Source organism: Sceloporus occidentalis, unplaced genomic scaffold (assembly GCF_023333645.1).
Source record: "Sceloporus occidentalis isolate IW3139 unplaced genomic scaffold, rSceOcc1.0.p SCAF_3, whole genome shotgun sequence".
Taxonomy (NCBI): domain Eukaryota; kingdom Metazoa; phylum Chordata; class Lepidosauria; order Squamata; family Phrynosomatidae; genus Sceloporus; species Sceloporus occidentalis.
Window position 1 is genome coordinate 103547604 of NW_028316983.1, and position 23790 is coordinate 103571393.

The 23790-nt window shown below is 39.0% G+C and overlaps 2 protein-coding genes across 13 annotated transcripts in view; one reads left to right on the forward strand and one right to left on the reverse strand.

Moving 5' to 3' along the window:
* Window positions 1-5101, reverse strand: part of SLC44A3 (solute carrier family 44 member 3) — a 155230-nt gene extending 150129 nt beyond the window's left edge. For 10 of the 12 annotated variants that reach the window (XM_089515683.1, XM_089515677.1, XM_089515674.1 and 7 more), the window contains exons 1-2: window positions 5035-5101; window positions 4831-4909 (exon numbers count right to left, since the gene is read on the reverse strand). The gene's annotated coding sequence lies outside the window, so the exon portion shown is untranslated. Of the gene's footprint in view, window positions 1-4070; window positions 4237-4830; window positions 4910-5034 lie in introns of those variants that run through there. The other 2 variants (XM_089515684.1, XM_089515672.1) reach the window with 1 other exon arrangement.
* A 3912-nt stretch (window positions 5102-9013) lies between these two features.
* Window positions 9014-22980, forward strand: LOC149316504 (tissue factor-like). The gene is made up of 6 exons (XM_089515693.1): window positions 9014-9274; window positions 16682-16796; window positions 18350-18534; window positions 19478-19659; window positions 20755-20914; window positions 22115-22980. Exons 1-6 carry the CDS (start codon window positions 9181-9183, stop codon window positions 22252-22254), a joined length of 876 nt encoding a protein of 291 aa, XP_089371819.1. The 5' UTR covers window positions 9014-9180; the 3' UTR covers window positions 22255-22980.
* Window positions 22981-23790: the final 810 nt, after the last annotated feature.

Genomic DNA, 23790 nt, shown 5'->3' on the forward strand with positions numbered 1-23790 from the left:
TGCCTTCCTTTGAGGTTGAGAGAGTGTGACTTGTCCAAGTGGGTTTCCATGGTTCAGTGGGGTTTCAAACCCTGATCTCTAGGGTTGTAGACCAATGCTCATACCACTAAACCATGTTGGATTTTGTATCAGCAAATTGTATTAACAATAGTTAATAAAACCTTTACTAGACTCCATGGTTAACAGCTGGCTAGAATCTTTATTGACACTTTAAGACTATAAGCTTACCCAAGTGACGCAAATTAATTTCTATCTGCCTTAGTATCTTTTGAATAAACAAAACCTATTTTCTCATAAAAACAGAACAAATTTAATTGTTCCCATTAAGTTCTGCTTTAGAGTATTCTCAGTAGAAAAGAAAGTACCAAAGCTGTTACACCAAGTCAAATCTATTGCATTGCAATTGTTCATGACAATTGTTTATTGCAAAATATCAGAGCCTACTAATGTAAATATCAAATCAAATGAAAATCAACACAAATACAATGCTAATTCTTTTCCTTTTTCTAAAGAAAAAAAGGTTGTGATTATGCACATGTGTTTGTGTGAGGAAATGTGTACACAACCTGTTGACCTGATGTCCTACTTTAGAGACAAAGAGACTTCTATGCGTCCTACTTGGCTGATTGTATAATATGTTCTTGCAGCAATATAACTCATTAATCGTTAACAACATTCACCCAAGAGTAACTGGTTAAAATTACTCTTTTGTCATGTCTAGTAATGATACTCGAGAAATATTGTTCTTAGAAAAAATATTATTTGTCTTTTATTCTAAAGAGAGATTAAAGGAAAGGAGAAAAAGGACAGAAGTGATGTAGGAGGGTGGTAAAAGAGATATAGAAAGGAATAGAAAGGAAAACAGATGGAGAGAAAGTTAAAGAAAGTTAGAAAAAATAAGAAGGTTCAAGAAGGGAATAGTGCAGGAAGGAAAATCAGAAGCTAAGAATAATGGAGGAGAAAAAAGGAAAAAAATTACTATAAAGGAATAAAGGAAAAAAATGATTGGAGAGTATAAGTTATTACTAACTACAAGGATGTACATTAGGTAAATGGAACAGGAGTGCAAGAGACGAAGCAAAGTTTGTATGAATAAATACAAAAGTGAATAGACTAAATTGTAAAAGGACATGAGAAAAGAAAAAAGAAAAGAAAAGAAGACAAAAATGGAAGCCACCGAACAAAAGACGAAGAAATAAATGAAACAGAGAGGAACAAAATTGGATTTGCTATGCAACAGATTATACAATAACATGACATATAAAAATTGGTTGATAAAAAAGGGGAAACTATTATTTGTATACATACAAAATAATAGTGTTGCATTAGAAAGGTAAGGTGGAATTAACTCAGGCAGTTATGAATGCATAACCAACCACAGTTACTCCCTAACTTCGTTCAGCAGCCACTACTAGCAACAGGAATCTGTTCCCCTGTCACTAGAGAAGCAGTTGACTTTCCCATTCCTTCCCATGAAAGATCTCCATTGCAACAGGCAGAAGTGGGTACCTGTTTTAATTCTCTCACACTGCAGCTTGCTTCTCCAAGAGGGTGAGGTATGTATGTGGAAAAGCCAGTCTTCTACTTCCTAATCAACAGGGGAACAGCTCTCCATCAACTGCAATGGCTGCTGCCCAGTAAATGGAGATTTGATGACTTTCACAGTCTTGACATATTCCCTCGACTAGGGAATATGCAGAGACTGTAAATATAAAACAGTCACATATCACTAACTCTAGATTACATATTCATGTTGTTGTTATGTGCCTTCAAGTCATTTCTGACTTATGGTGACCTGAAGGCAACCCTATCATGGAGTGTTGTGGGGTTTTTTACAAGATTTGTTCACAGGAGGTTTGCCACTGCCATCCTCCGAGTCTGAGAGAATGTGACTTACCCAGGGGTTTTTCCACTTCCATATTCATAACTAACATATTCAAAACTGCTAAATAAATTATGACCTTTTCTCCCCTTAACATGATACAACAAATAGCTATACAAAAGGGACGAGGACTAGCAAAACTGCTGCCTAGAAAACTTCATGAGAGTCATATGTCAGTAGTGGTTGTAGCTGTTCCACTCTGTCACACACCATCTGTAACAGTGCTTATATGAACAGGCACAACCACATAGTTCTCAAATACACACCACACTACTACTACCTGCAAACACATATAGCAATTTATTGAACAATGAACAGGGGAACTAGCTCATCTCTGACCAGTGACTGGAGGTAAGAACTGTTTCCTGCTCATTGCTTAACAATGCTCCCCCAGAGGTAGGCCTTTGCCCCTTTCCCTAAAACAATTCTCACCCTCTGAGGTTGCTATTTTCAGCAAGAAAGAAGTTTCCAATAATAATTTTGAAAAAGGAGATTTTAATTTGGGCAACAACAAAGGCGGGTGGATGGGTATTAAATTCCCTTTCCTCCTACTCTGCTATGGTTTAGTCATGCTGTTCCTAAGATACTAGATATTTAGTTTTTTTTTAAAAAAAAAAAACACATGCTGACTTTTTAATGCAATTAGCATCACATTTGGTTTATCCCTGAGTTATAATATCTCAAAAAGAATGAAGGGCAGAGAGCTTCTGTTTGCAAACAAGTTTGTGCCAACAAAAATATACACTATATATTGTACTCTCTTACAATGCAGTTTCCATATAGCCATGTCTTAGTAATATAGGTACACACAGAGAGATATATAATTAAGCTAGACAGTGAAGACAGCTAATAGGAAGAAAGTAAAGTTATTTGAAATGTGGTGCTGGAGAAGAATTCTACAGATAATGGATGGCTAAAGACAAATAAATGGATCACAGCAAATCAAGTCTGAACTCCTCCTGGAAGCCAAGGTGACTAAACTGAGGGTGTTGTACTGTGGACATACTGTGAGATGACGCGACACACTGCAAAAGACGATAATGCTTGGTAAAGTAGAAGAAAAGAGGGAGACCACACTACAGAAAGAGTAAAAAAGAAAGCCATGGCCCTGTGTTTACAAGATCTCAGCTGGGCAGTTGATGATCTGGAATCTTGGAGGTCACTGGAGATCTAATTCATAGGATCACTGTCAGTGAAAGATGACTTGATGGGATACAACAAAAACAACAAAAGATTTTAAACTCTAAACTGTTAATTCTAAGAATCAACTTCAAGCCAAGCTAATATTAAGTTGCAGTATGCAACCATGCACAATACAGCCATGCACAATGGATAAACAAAAGTCAAGAGCTGCTAAAAATTATTTAAAATTGACCATCTCTACTTGTAAATTAAATCAGACAATTAAACAGAGACAAGTTATTGCAAATATTCACTTAATGTATAATAATGAATATGGTACTCTTCCTTCTTCCTGCTGATTTATGTAACCTCACAATGAAACTGACACTTTCCCCATTTTCTGTTTCCACATTTTGTGCCATTCTTTAACTAGCCACAACATTGTATCCCCCCCAGACAGTATATACATGTGTGACTACCTTTCTAAGACAAAGCATAGGAAGAAAACAGCTGCAGGGGTAATGTCATAAGTTTTAGCGTTGCCGCAGCCTAAAAACCAAGAAGAAATGTTTGCACTGCTTATACTTGAGAAGTCAAAGCAGTACCTTAACTTGCATTTTCCTTGAGTACATCAATAAATTTGTGAGCATATCATTTCTCCCTCTTTATGCAAAATTAGGGAGGGAGTTGTCTGTTATAAATTATGTCAGCTCTCTGAGATCTCAAAGGCGTACTGCATATTACCAGCAGCACCAGAAATGTTTTGTTCCTGTACTTACCTTTAAGATTCAAAACACCCATAGGTGGCTTTAGACTCAAGGTATCTCAAGACAAAAGGTACTTAGCACTATCAAACCATTTCTACGTTCAGACTTGCCCTGGTCTTTCCCATATTGCTGAGGAGAGGGCATTATATCCTACTATGTTCCATCTGGATCAGTGCTGTAGTAAACCAGCTATTCTGCAAACAGGGAAAGCAGAGTTCCTCTTTCCCCTGAAAACAACTTTCCTGCTTTTGTGGGGGATGACAACAACCACACACCCCTGCACTTACATATAACCCTACCTTGTTTTGCTTAGCTAGTCAGCTTTGTTCTTGTGAAGTTTTGATACCAAAGGTGAGCTGAGCAAGGAGAAAATATAACTTCAGTCTTTCTTCTTACTTAAAAAGCAAGTAGGGGAGAGACAGTGCTGCTAAGAAACCTTTTTTACAATGCTGAGAACTGAGCCGATTTCTTCACTCCCACGAATGCACTGTCTCTTGCTGCTTTGTAAGCGGTAGCTAAATAGAAGGCTTGAGAAACAGGAACATCCTTGTTTTTTGAGAAAAAATGTAAGATCTCATTACCCACATACAGCACAAACATTAAACCGCCCCATCTGTTCTTTTTAGGTTTTTTTAGAAACAACATTTGAAGAATTCTCTTTTGGTATGTGCATGTGTCAACATTCATTTATTTTTTATTTTTAAAAACAAAAAGGTAAAATTCAACCCTATAATTAACGTGGGAAATTTCACTGTCGTGGCTGAGGATTACTCTCCCCCGGAAGGAAACAATTTCAGGAAGCAATAAAGTTGCTGGTAACAGCTAGAACAAGGAAGGTCTAGACTAGGACCTGATTGAGATCACAACAAATGGATTTATAACTATTTAGTTTAAGAGTAAGCCAATGATTAACAAACATCAGTGCCAAATGGCAAAACACTTCAGGAGAAAAGAGCCAAGCTGCAGGACATGAAATAACTCTATAACAGGAAATACACAATAACCAGTCAAGAAGGGAGAGGCATCTCGAACACATCAGCCAAACTTCTCCAGCTTTACCTCAATTATATAGTTTTCCTGTCCACACCTGCAATGAGTTTGCATTGCTCTTCCACCCTCTCTCCTTACAGGATTTTCTCTGGTAAGAAAAGAGTCAGACACTGAGTCATGTTACCCTCCAGACACCACCCCTTTACCCCACGAAAGTGAAGTAAATGAATCATGGTGTGTACACCTGCTCTGGAAGCATGGAGACGCAAGTACCTGCAGAAGGAAACAGGGTGCTTAACTTTTGGTTCCCAACCCCTTCTCTACTCAAAGCTGATTTTCTTCCCAAATGCAAGAAGCTACTTCTTCTTGTGTGCCTTTAAATAATTTCCAACTTTTGGTAACTCTACTAATCCAATCCTATCATGGGGTTTTCCTAGCAAGATTTGTTCAGAAGGTGTTTGCCTTTGCCTTCCCATGAGGCCAAGAAAGTGTGACTTGTCCAAAGTCACACAGTGGGTTTTCATGGCTGATCGTGGATTTGAACCTTGGTCTCCAGGGCCGTACTCCAATGAAGGTACAGGAAAGGATGAAAAGCCTTCCCACACTTCAAAGTGGGAATGCAAGTTGTGTTGGTAGAGGATTTTGAGCTGGCGAAAGTCTGGTGAGGGGAAAAAAGTAAATAGACCCTTTTCACTGGCCCTGGAAACCAACAAGAAATGCTTTTTAAAGCATTTAAAAAAGAAACAGACCAAGCTGTTTTTCCAGCCCCACTTTCTAAGACCTTTTGAAGTGGAAAAACCTGGGAATGAACCTGAATTCTAAGCTGTTTTTTGGTTACACCCCAGACAGCTGGAGTATAATACTGATCTAAGAAAAATCTGGAACTTGAAGTACAGATAAGTGACTGCAAAAGTGAGCAGGAGAGGAGATCTGTGTCCTTACTATTTACATAGCACCCAGAATGGAATTTAATTAACAGTCCAATGGAAGTGGAACACAGTAACATTTGCAAAGGAAGGTGAAAAAAGCAGACAGGAATGTGGGTTTCTTTAACGAACTGAAGTATTTGCACTGGTGTGTCTGCCATTCACACAGGATTATCAGTATTAGTGAAATATTACAGTCTGGGACTTTGTTCAGTTGGGGCAGTAAAGGCATCCTATATCATACTGGCACACCAAGACAGGTGGCCTGGTCTTGTGCACACCAAAGTAGTGCGTATTCCTCATAGCTCAATGGTATTGACTGTCAAGTAAGCATGCACAGAACAGGAGCTTGAGAACATAGAGTTCTCAACAGTTTTTCTAACTGTAAAATACATTATCTCCCTATCTCAAAGTAATAATTAATGCAGTTTTTGTGGAGGGGGTTATATGACCACCCTCTCTTGAAAATACTCTCAGCTACAGCTGGCTTTGAAATTGTTTTCTTTCACCAACTATATTCAACGAATAAGCACCCAGAAATCATGGTCGTTAATTCATTTTCGTATTTTCTCCACTTGCTCCTCCTGCCTTTTCCCTCTCAGATGTTCATTTGTGGGAAGACACCTTTTCAAATGACCTTATCAGGGTTCAGCAAAGTCTCATATCACCAGTTGCTGATATGCTGGACAACAGCTGTAAATACATGTCATAAGCAGCCTGTTTACTTGAGATGTGCAGATATACCTATGTGTTACACCTCAGAGCTTTTAACAACTCAAAATAATTATTATATAATATGACTTGGAAGCTCAATAATTTCATGTTTTACAAGCTATATGTTTAGTAGAGGTGGTGGGTGGGTGAGGTTGCAGTATGGTAGGGGTTTTTGAGGTTTTGTTTTTATTTGTGTTTGGTTGGTTGGTTTTTCTTCCTTTTTCATTCCTTTGTTTCTTTTTTGTATGTTCACTAGTAAGTGCTTTGTTAATGCACTAATTAAAGTTATTCAAAAAACAATTATTATGTATATTATATAGGCAAATAACAAAAGAAAAACATCTACCACCAGTGTTCACACAAAATATGTGTAGAACTCCCCTCAACAAGTAAAACCTATTTCTTTTCCATTCCTCTATAATCCCCCCACTTTGCCCTTCTGAACTGCTCTAAAAATGAGCAAGTTCTCACAATACAGCTCCTTGGGTTTTACTGATTAAAATTGTTTCCATGTCATTCCATATCATTCATTCAATCCAGAGGGAACTTTTTGTAGCAGTTTCTTGGATCTGCTAAATTAAAAATTATCTAAATTTTAAAAAATCTTACAGCACTAAGTGCCTTTTCACTGTGGTTCTGGTGTAGTATAGCACTATAACTCTTAAAAAATGAAAAAGGAGACTTTTTGTTTCAATGCGTGACATAATTTAAAAATATACCCACGCAAGGGTAGAAATAAAATGTTGCAGCGGGTGCCAGAATTGTCAGAAAACCGTCAGAGATGACAGAAATCCACCCAAGAATTCCAAATGTAATTCATTTGGAAATTTAAAAAAAAAAATACTCAAGAGCTACAACCACAAATATAACCACCTCCAACACCTTTGTCCCAGTTGGAGGACCCCTTTGGTTACTGAACCCTAACTAGAAATTTAGGCTGAAAAGTAAATTATAGCCAAATGTGAGTTTGAATCTGTGGATTCTGTGACCATTTTGAGATCACTTGGTTCTTACCTGACAGCTATGTGTTCAAAAAGGACTAGGCTTGCATTGACACTGCACGGAAATATTGAGCATGTCCACAAAAGAGATACAGGATAACACTGCAAAAAAAAAGTTACATAGGAAAATGACTACTGAAGTCAGTTCAACAAATCCAATATGGATTCAACAAGTATAACACAACAATACGATACTATGACAAAAAGATATTTTAAAAATGTGTATTTATGTAAATCCTGGTAAAGTGAGGGGGGACCTCAACTGTGCAGCTCATTTTATGCTGTAAATGGGTGAAGGGGGGGGGGAACCACCCACAGGATTTTCACAACATGCATTTCGTTAGATGATGTTATACAGAGGATTTCCTGCATGGGCTGGATGAAATAAACTTTTGAGATGCCTTCCAATTGCATGGACTGACTCACATTTCGTGACACTAGACCCTTCAGAATCAACAGGGCCATATTTTAAATTCTGCTTTAAATCCCCTTATGGCTATCCATCCAAGAAGCTCTCTTTTGGTTGATGGGAAAGGAAACAAAACTGGTGAGGATATAAAGATCTCATAATGAAAGACAACTGAGGTAATGTTAGATCACAAACATTAAAGGCTGGAGAAGAACAATAAAGCAGTTCATTGGTTCATGTACTTATGGATTTAGAAGAGACCTACAAATTGGTTCATGTACCTACAAATTTAAGAAGCTCATCGAAGACCAGGAAACCGAAAGTTTGGAGGATAAACAACAAACTGGATAAAATACTATAGTCTCAGGAAAACAGTTTATCACGTGGGGGACAATTAGAAGTATAAACAGTGATTAATCCCCGATTATCCTGCAATTGTGCTAATGCTTTTCACATGACGTTGTATTCAAAGTGCTGTTATCCTGTTATTATCACACCTGTTATTATCACACAATTGACGTCAAGGTGAAACGTGATTAAAGTGCCATGAAGCCGTGAATAACCAGGCAAGAAAAAGCAGCACGGGATTTTCCCATGAATGCCTTTTTTGCTGTTTATTGCCTGGTTATTCCCAGGATAATAGCTCTTGTGTCAATCTCATTTTAATCGCATCTGAATGTCATTTGCGTGGTTTTCTCGGGTTAATCACTGTTTAAAGTCCCAATTCCATTCACATGATAAACTCCTAAGACCTACAAAGTATTCTCTGGGAGAGACTTGGAACAAGAGAAAACTAAGGGTCTATTTATTGATTCCTGGAAAGGCGAATCCTTGCTTCTTGGTCCTGGGTCCAAAGGGAGGAGGAGGTGGGAATGGAGGACAGGTCCGGGAAAAGGAGGGCAAACCCTGGTGGCTCTGGTTTTTGGGAGACAGACCCTTGGCTAAAAGGCGGGAAATGCCCTTAGTGCATCTGAGGCGCACCTGGGCGCACCCTGGAAGGAGGAGGAGGAGGAGAGGCTGTGGCTTATGAGAGAGAGAAAGGCAAGCACAGGGATGTGATTCACAAATCACAAACCACACAACCACAAGGCTGGCTCCGCCTTGGGCCCACTCTCCTCCTCCTTCTCAGGCCGGACTTTCCGGGGGTGTGAGGAGGTTATAAAAAGGGATGCGCCTCCGCAGCTCTCCAAAAGTGCTCTCTCTCCCTCCCAGCAGGAGCTTCATCATTAGGCGCGCCTTGGCTTTCTTGCCTTTGCTCTTCTTCTTCTTCTTCCTCCTCAGCCTCAGTGACTTTCTGCCTTTACTCTTCCTCTCCCCACTCCTCTCCTTGCTCTGCCTAGACCCCCTTCTTTCCCCGGAGCTGCTGAGGATGACCCCCAGAGCCCCCAGAAGCAGGGACCATTTGGAGCTGCTCCTCTTGGGCGCATGGCTGGCCTTCCTGCTGCTGCTGGCCTCCTGCTCAGGTGAGTGAGAACTAGAAGGAGACAGACAGGCACGGAGAAGTCACCCGGGTTGGCACTGCTTTCAATGCCTCTTGGCTCTTTGCTATGGAATTCTGGGAGCTGGAGTTTGTTGTGGGGCCCAGAGCTGTCTTGGAGCAATGGGAGCTAATACGACTGTCATTTATTTCATTTCTCTCCCAGAAAAGGATCCAAGGTGGCTCCCACATTTATATATATGTGTGTGTGTGTGTGGCATCATGATGATGATGATGATAGTATTTATACCCCACCTGTATAGGGCAAGATTTTGTGTGTAATATATATATATATATATATATATACACACAGACATACATACATATATATACACATACATATATACACACACACACTATATATATATATATATATATGAGAGAGAGAGAGAGAGAGAGCTTACTTTGTCTTTATTGTAGACTAGTTAGTATTATTTTAGAGAGATTTTAGCCTTGTAATGCTGCTTTTTTATATTGTATGCTGCTTGGCAGGTTTTTATTCTTTTCTTATTATTTTACTTGACCCTTACTGTGTAAAGCACTGTGCAAACTTTATAGTGCTCTATACATAAATGTTAATTTTATACACACACACACCTAACTTGCCTTAGGCTAAATCACACTGCACAAATCATTCAGTTTGACACCACTTTTAAGCATTCCATGGCTCAAATAAATAAATAAATAAATTCAGGGAATTGTAGTTTTGTGAGACACTTAGCCTTCTGTGTCAGAGAGCTCTGGTGCTACAACAAGCTACACTTCCCAGAATTCCATAGCATTGAGCCATGACATTTAAAGTGGTGTCAAACTAGGTTATTTCTTCAGTGCGCATAGAGCATCAGCCATGTTTTGAAATGGTCTCCCTATTTCAACCCTTTTCCTTGACCTTTAAATTCTATAATAGAAACAGAGCTTCCTGGGGTAAAGCCCAAAGAGGGGTTTGGAAACAAATTCAACCTGGATGTTTCACCCAGATTCTTCAGAAAGCCTTCCTCTAGTGATTCCCAAACTCTGGTCCTCCAGAGTTTTTGGGACTTCAGCACCTAGGACCCACAGCCATCTTAGCCAAGAGTCTAGGATTCTGGGAGCTGAAGTCTAAAACATCTGGAAGATCAGAGTTTGGGAATCACTGAAGGATTATTAAAATCGAACATGAGTTTTAAGTTTATCGTACCGTAACAAACAAAATGACATCCATACCTTAAATCAAAACCTTTGAATTTGCAAAAGTATTTGGTTTTCTGCAGTTATCCACTCCTTCATCCAAACCAATGAGTCTAGAAATAGAATTAAAAATCAGGAAGACCTAAACTATTTCCATGCCAGGACACTGAGCAGATTTCCCCACAGAGGTCCCTAGGAGTTTATTCACCTAGTCTTTTTTGCTCGTAGGACTTAAATCTGTGCACCTTTGTTGTTGTGTGCCTTCAAGTCATTTTCAACTTATGGTGCACCTCTGACAGGTTTCTTCGCAGAGGGAGTTTGCCATTTTGTCATCATCCGAGGCTGAGAGAGTGTGACTTGTCACTCCATTCTTTCTCCTTTTATTGTTTCCTGAGTAGAACACTGTATAGTTTACCTGAGGCAAAATGGCCCATTCCTGCCTAGTATTGCTGTGTTTATATTTATATGTGAGGCTTAAACGGTTTATTGCTATGTTTGGGTCCTGAAAGACTGGCATTAGAACTCATTGGCATTGTGTGTGTGTGTTTTGTGTGCCTTCAAGTCATTTCCGACTTATGGCAACCCTAAGGCAGGTTTTCACAGCTTTTCTGGACAAGTTTCTTCAAAGGTCTTTTGCCATTGTCATCCTCTGAGGCTGAGAGCATGTGACTTGCCTAAGATCACCCAGTTGGTTTCCAGGGCTGAGCCAGAAAATAATGCAACCTCTTTTGGATGCATCTACACTGTAGATCAGGGGTAGGCAACTCTTTTGAGCCGGGGGCCGGGTTGCTGTCCCTGAGACAACTGGGGGGCCGAAGCCAAAAAGTAAATAATTAAATAATTTTTTTAAAAAAATTAAATAAATAAATAAACCGGGACAAATGTAGGACAAAATTTTCAAATGGAGGAAATTTTTTTAAAAAAAGTGGAGGACACGTGAAAAAATTTGCTGATTTTTAAAAAATGTTAATATAAATGCATGTTTCTGAGGCTTCTATAGACAACTGCCCCCCTTGCCCGCCACTTGCCCCCCCTTCCCCACCTCCTCCTGATAGGCCAAAGGCCCCACACCCTCACGCGGGAGGCCAAAGGCTCCGGCGGCAATTGGCGGCAGGACCGGGCTGGGGCCGGTCCCAAAGCCTTGCCGGGCCGCATCCAGCCCGCGGGCCGCAGGTTGCCTACCCCTGTGATAGATAATGTGGTTTGACACCACTTTAAATGCCATGGTTCAGTCTTACAGAATCCCAGGAGTTGTAGTTTTGTGAGGCACGATGCTCTTTAGCAGAGAAGGCTAAAGAGCTTGTAAAAGTGCAAGTCCCAGAATTCTGTAAGACAGAGCTACAGCATTTAAAGCTGTGTCAAGCTGCATTATTTATACAGTGTAGTTGAACTCCAAAACTGCAGTGGCTCCATCCCACAGAATCCTGTAGCCTGGAGAAGAGACAATTAAGAGGTGATGTTGTAGCTTGGTGAGGCACCAGCACTCTGTGGCAGAGAAGGCTAAAGAACTACAAGTGCCAGGATTCCATAGGATGGAGTTCTGCTGGTGTCAAACAGCATTGTTTCTACAGTGTGGAAATAACGCACCCATTGCCATTTTCCAAGGCCAGTGCTGAAGACTGTGCCAGAAAAAAGGTGCCAGTGTAATATGGCAACTAAAAATCCAATGCGATTCTAGGCTCCATCAATAGTGTCCAGATCAAGGGAAGTAATAGTGCCACTCTATTGTGCTTTGATTGGGCCTCGCCAGGAAAACTATGTCCAGGTCTGGGCACCACAATTCAAAAAGGACATTGAGAAACTGGAGTGTGTCCAAAATAGTGAAGGGTCTGGAAATGATGAGTCCCTATGAGGAGACACTTAGGAAGCCTGGAGAAGAGACGGTTCAGAGGTGATATGCCCTGTTTAAATATTTGAAGGAATGTCATAATGAGGATGGAGCAGGCTTGTTTTCTGCTGCTCCAGAGAATAGGACACAAAGGAATGGATTCAAGCTACAGGGAAAGAGATTCCACCTAAACATTAGAAGGAACTTCTTGACAGTATGGGCTGTTTGACAGTGGAACACACTCCCTCGGAGTGTAGCGGAGTCTCCTTCCTTGGAGGTTTTTAAATAGAGGCTGGATGGCCATCTGTCAGGGGTGTTTTGATTCTGTGTTCCTGCATGGCAGAATGGGGTTGGATTGGATGGTCTTGGAAATCTCTTCCAGCTCTGTGATAATATGATTCTGTCCTCAAGGTCTCCTATGGCGACTCTCTGTAGCATAGTGCTGGAGCAAACTAGGGATGAGGTCTTCCTGAACATACTTATTATGGCACAAGTCCCATGCCAAGTGGAGCCTACTTCTGAGGAGATCAGTTGAGGCTTACAATAAAATGACTTCAGGATCCCTAGACTGAGAGTGAAAGAACATGAACGGCAAAGACCCATTTTGTTAATAAAACGAGTGCAGTAATTGATGGGAGATCCGCAGAGGAGCAGTATTTTAGTTGTGGATACCTTGCAGAGTTGAAATAAAATGATTAAAGTATGAAGAACCCGTTGTCTGGATTTTTGAGCAAGCTTTAAGGCATGCAAACCCACCAAATGTATAGACCATGGAGAATTACTTGGGAATTCTGCAGAATTAAATATACTGCCGAAATAAAGCAGTTTGACACCACTTTGTTTCTACGGCTATGGAATTCTGGGATCTGTAGTTTTGTGAGCAATTTAACTTTCCCTGTCAGAGAGCTCTGGTGCCCCATCAAACTACAAATCCCAGAATTCCATAGCATTAGGCCGTGGAAAGTTAAAGTGGTGTCAGAGTGCTTTATTTCTGCAGTATGGCAGCAGCCATAGTGAGTACTAAACATTTGTAGAGTGTTGTATCCACTATCTGTCTGAGGTAACTTATTGATTTTTGTATTGGGGTCATAAGAGCATTAAACATGACTATAACCATAAGATTCTGTATCATTCCCATTTCTCCTACATGGCTGGTTCAGTTTGCTCTTTACAATGCTTCAGCATATAGTGTTATGCCTGGGGTTTTTAACCAGATAATTCATTGTTTTGAAATGTAGGTTCTCTTAACATTTTGTGGCCACTTTCCCTGTGAGACATGAGAATTTTTTTGTTGCTGCATCCCTGAACCAAGGGTCTGTTGGGGCTTTATTAAACCATTTTGTGCTCCAAATTCAGACTAAAATCTATGAACTTTGCATAATTTGTATCAAGGCCTATGTTGCTGTGAGTTTTGTATTCTTATTTGTCTCAGTCTTCACAGCTCCCCCCCCCCCCAACTACAAAATATTTTTCTTCCTGGAACAAGCATAATAATGTTGTTCCCACTCAGTCCTATGTGACATGCAAAACTGATTGGTGTGGATACTACAAAAATTGGTTTTCTGGAATCTTTCCCCATAAAACAATTCATAATTCACAGTATTATTGCGACCTGATTTTGTGGAGGGTGTGAATAGATGGTTATGCAGAACTGGTTTTGTTTAGGAATGATTAATGAAGTTTTAATACTGTCAAAATCTTCTAAAATATTGGTTTTGTACTTAGAATGCTTTGCTCTTTTGCAAGAAATACTGCACATAAACCCTGTTTGTTATTTTACGCTTAATTTTCTGATTTAGTCTGGTATATCTTCCTTCTAAATCTAGCCAATAAACACACTTCTCTGTTTTTTAATCAGGCCTGATAAAGATATTAAAGTGTTATAATCAGAGCTTAGGATGTTACTTCATAAAAGGAATTTGTTCCATTATTCCTTAGAACTATCCTTTTTAAAATCATTGTGTTTTGTGTGTGTGTTATAATATGTCTTAGCCATTAACGTGCTGCACTGATTTGTTCTTTGAAGAGCAAGGAGGAGTGTTGGCTCTTACTTATATGAAGTGACCAAATGGGAGAAGTGGTGTGTTTTTAAAGAACCTTTTAATGTGTGCATTTTGTCAGAGCAGCAAAGGATCCTGCTGTTTGCTGCTGGTTCAAAATAATGAACCATAGAAACCAATGTAGTACAGAAGTGGTTCCCGTTGAAGGTGCCTACAGTATGGTTGAGAATTATGTGGCTCCTCTGTGTGTTCTTGGAGTGCAAGTCCCAGGAGCCCCAGGGGGCATAGCCAGTGGTAAGGATGTTGGGACTTGCACTCCAGTAACATTTGACAGGCTTGATTATTCCCACCCTGTCTACAAGCGTCATGTCTCTTGTAAGCCCAAAATATTACTCTGGGTGTATTATCCACACTGCAGAAATAAAGCAGTTTCATACTGCCATGACTCAGTGATCTGGAATCATGGGATTTGTTCTTTTGTGAACTATTTAGCCTTCTCTGTTAGAGTGCTCTGGTGCCCCACCAAACTACAAATCCACAGCTGTGAAGGTTCAAATGGTGCCAAACTGCTTTATTTTTGCAGTGTGGCAGCAGCCTGAATGTTCAAAAACCAGTTTTGTTGGTGTCTAAAAATCCACCATTGCCTCCCAAATCAACTCACTGAAGTAATAGCTGTTACTCTAAAAACTCTGGTTATGGTACTATTCCTGTAACTTGTTTTCTGCAACTGTGTGTCTTATTTTTAAATTCAGAGAATTTCACTCCTTTATTTGAAAGTTGTTCACTTAAATGCTACCACTGGACTCTTATTGTAGCATTGTATTGGCAGTCTTATTTTAATTTAACATCAGTAGGCGACTGACAAATTAAGAACAAATGTACTTAAAACAGATTTAGTAAATAGTACATCCTCATTGTAAATTGACTCAATATAAGAAATTGTCTACATAACTTACAGAAAGTATTGCATATGCTGTCAGTGAATTCACAGTGACAAAATACAGAAATGTATATCTCAGCCTTTCAAACAGGAATTTCGATAATATATACTTCTCAGTGCAGAATGGCTTGCCGTTGTTTTTCTGACAACACTGATAAAATAGAAATATGCACAACAGATAAAATAAATCTTGGTAATTTAGGGGCTGAATAGATCTCCCGATAAAGCAGCATCCCGCTGCTCCTTTCAGCACCAGATCGGGGCTACAGCAACCGCAGGCTGCGGTCCCAAACCAGCAGTTTGCTGCTCTAAAAAGAAGCAACAAAATGCCACTCTTTTTTAGAACAGCAAAATGACTCTTGCCTCCGTCACAGTGGCTTTTTGGCGTTTCTTTGGTGCGATGCATCTAAACACTGCCCCAAAGAAACGGTGTGACGCCGCCCGCCACCTGGTTGGGTGTGTGATGTGATGCCGGCATTGGGGCAGAGTTGGGTCATGCAGTGTGCTGTCGCCAAGCCCCCACTCTATTTCTTGCCAGTCTGTTCAGGCAGGTAGTCTCACCCTTCATAGCTAAATTTCATTTGCATATATAGGGAATATAATCTAGTTACGTCTTCTAAAGCTTGGAAAGCCTGTTATGAAACGTTTTTGTTAAGTGTTACAGTTGGCTTAAGGCCTAAGGAAAATTTACAAACTGTTCCCAGAGTAATACAACAGTCTGGTTGTACTACTGTGGATGTGAGGAGCATATCAATGTGATGGATAACAAAAAGAAAGAAATTAGACTAGAAGTGGAACACAGCTAAAGGAACTTTCTGCACTTAGGCAGCAGTGAAAGGGGATTTGCTTGGACACAATAACCAGAGCCAAATGCCCATTGAGTGCAATTTCCTGTTTCCCATAGTGGCAAGCCTCAGGCAAGGCATTAAGGTATGTGTTTGGAAAAGCGGCCATGTGGGCTGGGAGTTCTGGTCCAAAAAAGTAATTGTTTGTAGATTTGATTAAGGAAATCATTATCTCTTAATGTTTATTCCAGCTGTTGGAAGTTCCATCATGATTAGTAACTATTAATACTTACTCTTTGGCATGAGCACATTGAGAATATGTTCTCATATTTTCTTCAAAACAAAATCTCATGGATTCTTCAAGCAGACCTTTAAGAACTTTTTTGGATTGTAGTGCCTAGAACCAGCCAGCCCAGTCATATAGCTGTATTAACTGAGGGATTTTGTGAGTTGACATAAAAGTCATTCCCTCTCCACCATGAAACTATCTCTCTCAAAGGGATTAGGGATGTCATGACATCTCTATGGAAGCAGTCATCAATAAAACAGATGTAAAACATATATTTGTTGTGTAACCACACCCTAGTTGTTTTTGCTCCTTACAGAATACAACAGAGCCAGTCAAAATATCAGCGTGACTAACAATGTGTTTCCTCCTTTTCTTTTTACAAAGGCAACTCTGGTGTATCAACAGCTGTTAACATTACCTGGTCATCCATCAATTTTAAGACACTACTGCTTTGGGAACCTGAGCCAACCAATTATGTTTATACAGTAGAAATAGATGGGTAAGTTGCATTTGATGGCTTATCCATTCCTCTTTTAGCTGAGGGACAGTAACTTGGGGGTGAGGGAGTTAAGAAACTGTAAGACTGTATGGATGCAACTATGACAGTTTTAACCTGATCTTAGCTGCACCTGTTTTGAGGAAACTGCAGTTGGTTTTATTTTCTTTGCATAACACTTCAGTTTGGAACACACTGACCATACAAATACATGCTTGTGTGGACTGAAATGCACATTTTGGTGAGAAGACCAGAGATTTCATATTTTCTGTTCTCAAGTTTAAAAAGGTTTTCATGCATAGTCTTTTTGTATTGCATTGTGCTTTTTCTTGCTCCTAAAATTTGAAAGAAATACATATTTTAAAAAGTTTACACTATAGCCTAGATAGATGAGAGAGTAGAATGGGGTCAATGATTCCAGGACAGATTACACACTTCCTTTTCACCAGGGGATGGTTCCTTTTTAATATATACTGTATAAGAGTTAAAGTACACTACTTACATTGACCCGTGAATATGCTGACTCAGATTTCTTGGGTCAATTTTTTTGTCTAAAATTTCTCAACTTATACATGAGTATATACAGTATTTCCTTTTCCTTACAGGTGTGAAACATTGTGTCAGTTTGGAATTTTCCTAATGACAATTATTACCATATAGTAACAGACATAGGAATGACTGTTAATCTTAAGAATCTGTTGTTTTTGCTCATTTGGTTGAGCCAAAATGCAAACAGGAAGAGCCAGAATCCTATTTGGCAGTTACAAATGCTTAATTTCTATGGTTACGGAACTGTGCAGTAAGTTCTGGCACAGTTTCCCAATTCCCACTTACCAGGAAGTAGTCATTGCAATTGATGGGGGCCTGTTTCCCTCTTGCTCTAAAAAGCAGATGACTGACTTTCTCACCCCACTAGTGATCTCCAGAAGGCAGAAGCATGCTCTCTGTTACAATTCTTCCTAGTGCCAGAGATCAATCACTCATGTGAAGTGGGGTGGAAATGCTTCCTGAGCAACAGGGTAATGGACCACTGTTGAGTGCAGCAACCACATCCTGGTAAGTGGGGGTTAGAGGACTTCCATGTGCCCCTAAACTAGGGAATATGTGTTAAGGAACAATAGAATTATACTACACAGTTACAGATGCATGACTCCAGGATACACATTTATAACTCCCCAACAGGGATCTGCCCAACACTACTTGACAATATAGATCAAGGTTAGTATGATGCATCTGGCAAGAATAGCTACTTCTTTCTGACTGCCACAGTTTATTGAACTGCAGCCTCCTTTTGCAGATTTGAACAAAGTCAGGCCAGGTTACTGCTTGGATTTAGGACTATCAAGGAATACCAGGGGCTATGTTTCACAGGAAGGTGATGGCAAACCACCTCTGAGTATTCCTTGTGCTAAGAAAACTCTTATGAAATCGATGGGCTTGCCATAAATCAACAAGTGGATGGGTTGCCATAAATCAACAAATGACTTGTAGGCATATATAAGCACGAGCATACACGTTAATTTTCTGTGTCTTCATTACTTACTTTATCATTATAGGCAGCTATCCGATCGAAAGAAAGCTTGTATTCATACCAGAAATACTGAATGTGATGTTACGAACCTGCTGAAGAATGTAAAAGATAGCTATGTTGCTCGCATATACTCTGAAGTGCCGTACCAGAATGATGATTATAATACTCCTCCTTATGAAGTCTCTCCATCATTCACACCTTATGCACAGAGTAAGTAAGAAATGTTATACTTGTGTCCCCCTGTCTCTCACTTGCAGAATGAGATTCTGCATGCAGATTTCAGGATTTACAAAGTTACAACTCTATGCAGTTTGTGCAGGAAGAAGGATTTTGGATCCCTTGACATTCAGTTAGCATTCAGTGCTAATTTTAAGTCATAAATCCATTAATGCTATTTATATCCCACCTTTTCTTCCATAACTGGGAGGCTGGATCACATTTGATTGGAGCAGTAGAGAGAGGGTATATTGAACCCTTTCTCTCTGTGCCATTTTCTGAGTTGAACTTGTTCCTATGCTGCTGTTTATACAATAGGTGAAAATACCAATATCTGCAAGTCCTGCTCCATCAAATGTTTACAAATACACTGGAGGGAAGGGTTTACAATCTAGTTATTTATCCCCTTGCCCCTGTCAAACTGAGAACTTTTCATTTTGTTTGTTAAGCAGTCTCATTATGGATCTCTTGCCTAATGTGTATTTTGTCCATAAGATCTAATGGGAGTTGTGTGTGAGAAAATCTTTAAGGATATTACTTGTAATCTGCCTTCAGAGAGTCTTCAGAAAGGTGTTAAATGCATAAAATATATGTGTATATTCCCTTCAACATATGAGTTCTGGGCATTTGCAAGAGAGACCTCGCCTATAAAATTACTCAAAACTTCATTTGCAGTGGAATATATAACATCTCTCTATTTTGGCCAGTAATATCATGATTTATAATACTGTACAGTGTGCTTCATTTTAAGTATTTATACTATCTGCAGTGTTAGTGTTAGGCCTTGAATCCTGCTCCTTACATTGTGAGAAGATAAGCAATTTCTTTAGAGCACTGTACTGAAAGATTTAACTTGTTCATTTGTGATAAAAACACAGTCGGAGCCAGCTTTTAAAGCTCTTCTTCCAGGTACAATTTAAAACCATTTTTCTTTTAGCTGAGATTGGAATGCCAACCATCAAACAATTTGAACAGATAGACAAAACTTTGATAATAGAGATATTGGATCCACTAACACCTTACAGATTTGAGAATGGAAGCTTCCAAACGATCAGGGACATATTCAAAGATGATCTAGAATATACAGTGTACTACTGGAAAGACCAAAGTACAGGAAAGGTGAGCATCTGTTTTCAGTCTCCAAGGTTTTCGGTTTCTATAACAATTTTCTTAACATTTGTAAAGCTCAATACAGATACAAATTGGCAATGTATACAAAAGTTGTATTAAAAAGAAATTATCTATAAATCTAGTCTGATGTAGTCATGAGGGGATGTTTCATATTTGAAGTGTCATATGTGGCTACTGGGGAGATGGCAGTGGACTACTCTTTGGTTGTGGACTACTCTTTCCAGAGAGATTCACCTTTTTGAATGTCTTTCCAGTGACAGGTGAAGACCTTTTTTCATTTTATTAGGCTTTCCCTCTCCACTTCTGTTGATCCATTTGGGGTTTTTGGATGATACTTTTGAAAGAGTTGTTTCCTTGGTTTAGTTTAATAGTTATTTTATGGTGTTTAAACTATTTGATTTTAAGCCATCTCATAATCTGTTTAAACACTGGGATAACACTGGGATTCTATAAACCTAGAAGATAAATACAATACATGTGATATGAAATTGTTGCATATGTGTAAAAGGTAAGAGAGCCAGGTTTATATTTTGTTTTGTATTAAATATGTAGATCTTACTGATTTATTCACACTTTTACAAAATGGGATTGTGTAGATCACTAAAAGGATTAATTGTTGCCAGTTTTCTTCCTTACATTTGTCCCAGTCCTTGCAAATAGATTTATTTTAATGAGATTACCTTAATCTTAATTAAATGGTAGCCAGCGTGGTGCAGTGGTTTGAGCATTGGATAACAACTCTGGAGACCAGGGTTCGATTCTCTCCTTCTGCCATGAAAACCCACTGGGTGACCTTGGGCTAATCACACTTTCAGTCCCAGAAATTCCTGTAGTAGGTTCACCTTAGGGTTGCCATAAATCAGAATCAACTTGAAGGCACACAACAACAAATCTTAATCTGATATGATAAATTTCTAACTTTTAATTTCAAACCTCTCCCTATTACCTTATCTATATTGAATCTGATCTGCTTAAAGCTCACCCCCTTTTATGTACTTTGAATTTGCACAGTCTGTGTTCATCAATGTGAAGAGCTAAATTACTTGCAGTTATATTTTCAAATAAATTTCTTTCTGCTTGCAGAAGTGGTCGACCAAAAGAAGCAACCAGTTTGAACTGAGTGTCGATGAAGGGAAAAGCTACTGCTTCTATGTCCAAGCAACTGTTAGATCAAACTCAAAGAGCCGTGAAAGTCCAAAAAGCATGGAAAGATGTACTAGCATTAAAAGGGAGGAATTGGACAGTACGTATTGATCAATGCTTATGCTTCATATAAAATATTGATAACAGATTACTTCTGTACCTTACTGAGGAATTTCTGTTTAGTTTCCTGTGTAATCATATAAAGTGAGCTCTCAATGCATTTATCCTTTCTTTACTATGAAATTTGGTCTGTAGAAAATTGGCGATGTTTCCTTTCCCCACATGTTGTCATTGTTTGTCCGATTTCCTTCTTCCTATTAGAAACATCATCCATCTGTTTTCTTTTTCTTTGAGAGTTCAACTGCATAGCCCAGAATATTACAATCCAAGAAGGGTGGTACCATTCAGAATCGAATTTAGAGATTAAATGTTCCAGTGTAACAGTCTTCTTTGCACAGACAACTAGTTTGTAAAGACAAAGGCCAAGCCAGAGGCTCTTTCTGTGTGTGCGCATGCCTTTAGGTTTCCTACCTACTTAGGCAACTCCATGAATTTCATATGGGTTTCTTAGGAAAGGACTACTCAGAGGTGGTTTTACCAGTTCCTTCCTCCGAAATACAGCTGATGATGGCTTAGTATTCATTGGCAGTCTTCCATCCAAGTACTAACCAAGGCTGACACTGCTTAGCTTCCAAGATAGGATCTGGTGTCTTTAGGGCAGTGATGTCCAAACTCTGGTCCTCCAGGTGTTTTTGGACTTCAGCTCCCAGCATCCCAGACCATTGGCCAAGGTGGCTGAGGCTTCTGGGAGCTGAAGTCCAAAAACACCTGGAGGGCCAGAGTTTGGACATCACTGCTTTAGGGTGTTTGGACCACATATACGTATTGAAAAATAAATCCCAAACACTTCCATTTAATTGTGTATATGATTGAAAGTTTAGATACGAAGTATTCAGACATGTGACCTCATCTGAGATTTTAATATTCCTAGTAAAGTTGCTTATTATATTGTTCTGAATGTGTAACTGAAAAAGAAGGGGGAGGGACAGGTTCATTTCCTCTTATTTGTATGTCTCTTCATGTTAAAACTGGACCCTTGCTTTATGAAAGGTGTAGGTATGTAATTCAACAAATGTGTTACTCCGGTTATGACCCTAATGTGTTAGCATTCAAGGAAAGTGGCTCTTAACATATTTCATAATTAGAACATAGGTTCATTTTATTCTGAAACCACAGCCAAGAGCAATTATAGAAAAAGTATGTCCTCTTAAACTGACTTCACTTTTTCTTTCTTCCCCAGGACTTGACTTAGACACAATTCTTATCATAGCAGCTGTTGCAGCTGGAGTCATCATTCTTGTTATAATTTTGTCTGTGGTTGCATATAAGTGCACAAGGCCGAAAGCAACAAAAAAAGAGAACATACCTCCAAATCTGTAGAGAGAAAAAGCTCAAGCCTTCAAAGTGCTGATGGCACAAAATACTCTCCTCTCACCTGTGGAAGCAATTGTGACTGACTCCTTACATCAGAGGACTTCTACTGTTTCTGTGAAACATTCCTTATATCACTACTTCAAAAACTTCATTTGAGTCTGCCAGAGACAACTGTGTGCACTGTTTAAAATATATTAATTGACAGAGGTGGTTAAAGTGCTACTGTTTCTTCTGCACTTTCGGTATATTTTTATATCATGGTACGGGTTTTATAACATAAGAAAAGCCTTTCATTGAAGCTTGACAGACTTCATGTAAGGTTTTATGGTGTCCGATCAATATTAAACACTAGAATATGCCAGGTCCAGGTACATGCTATTCATTTTTAAACTGGAAAGTTCTCTGTTTTGAAACAGATTTCTAGAAAAATTTTCAGAGCAATAACTCATTATTGGCAGACATGTTGAATTAATAGGTATGATAACCTATACGTTTTAATTTATGTATTAGGATTTAGCACTTTACCAGCTAATAACTGCTGGACAGAGACAGAGCTAATTTATTTAAATGGCATAAGTCTGTACATGTAGGTGATGTGATTTTGAGGTTCTTCATGGTACAACAATCAATGTTAATATATTTATGATTTTTTAATAAAGGAGATATATATTTGTATATTTTGCATTAACTTATTTTATATGATATTTACAGAAATAAAAATAATTTAGAATTTAAAAAGTGTGTTGCTTGATTTTGCGGAAAATCTTTTTTCACATGTTAACTTCAGTGCATGCATAAAACGAACAAGTTGCTATACTTTTTTGAGCCAAATGAGTGCAATGCCTCTGCTTCATTTCCTTCCAATATTCAACATTTTCTAAGCCTAGTACCACTAGCCTACATAAACATTTGCCGAACAGTTACTACAGTCATAATTTATATAAAACTCTCAATAGGATGTCATACTCCTGTTGCAAAAATTATTGCATTTCAAAACATTGATATAAGATTCATCATGGATCTCTATGGATTTCTATGGTAATATACGATGCATAATCTGTTTTGTTCTAAGATGTCTTTATGCAGTGTACATAATTAACAGTTGCTATCCATAACACCATTCATAGAGTGATAAGATCTTGTTTAGGAACAGAAGAGGTTAACTAGCATTTCCAGTATAGTAATCTCACTCCTGGTTGTGAGCAAGCGGCTGCCAAAATGCATATAATGAAAGGAATGTGATTATGGGCTTAACTTGGAACATGAAGCATGTGACCATTTAGGACAAAGGGCTTTGCAGGAATAACACACACTCACACACACCATGTGTTTCTTTTCTTTCGATCTTTTCTTTACTTCATGCTTCTGTTGCTGAAATGCTGTCCAGTCAGATGGAACGTGGTACAAAAATCTATTAGGCCAATATACTTCAAATAGTTCAGAGGAGGCTTGGATTCTGTTGATTTCCCCAGTGGTGGAGCTCAAGTATTTGTGTGAACAAAGGAATATTTCAAGTATTTAAGGACAGGTGAATTTGTATCA

Coding starts and splice junctions, on each gene's coding strand:
- LOC149316504 (XM_089515693.1), top strand. CDS start 9,181: ATGACCCCCAGAGCCCCCAGAAGCAGGGACCATTTGGAGCTGCTCCTC. Junction 18,535..19,477: donor ATTCACACCTTATGCACAGA/GTAAGTAAGAAA, acceptor TTTTTCTTTTAG/CTGAGATTGGAATGCCAACC. Junction 20,915..22,114: donor TAAAAGGGAGGAATTGGACA/GTACGTATTGAT, acceptor TTTCTTCCCCAG/GACTTGACTTAGACACAATT.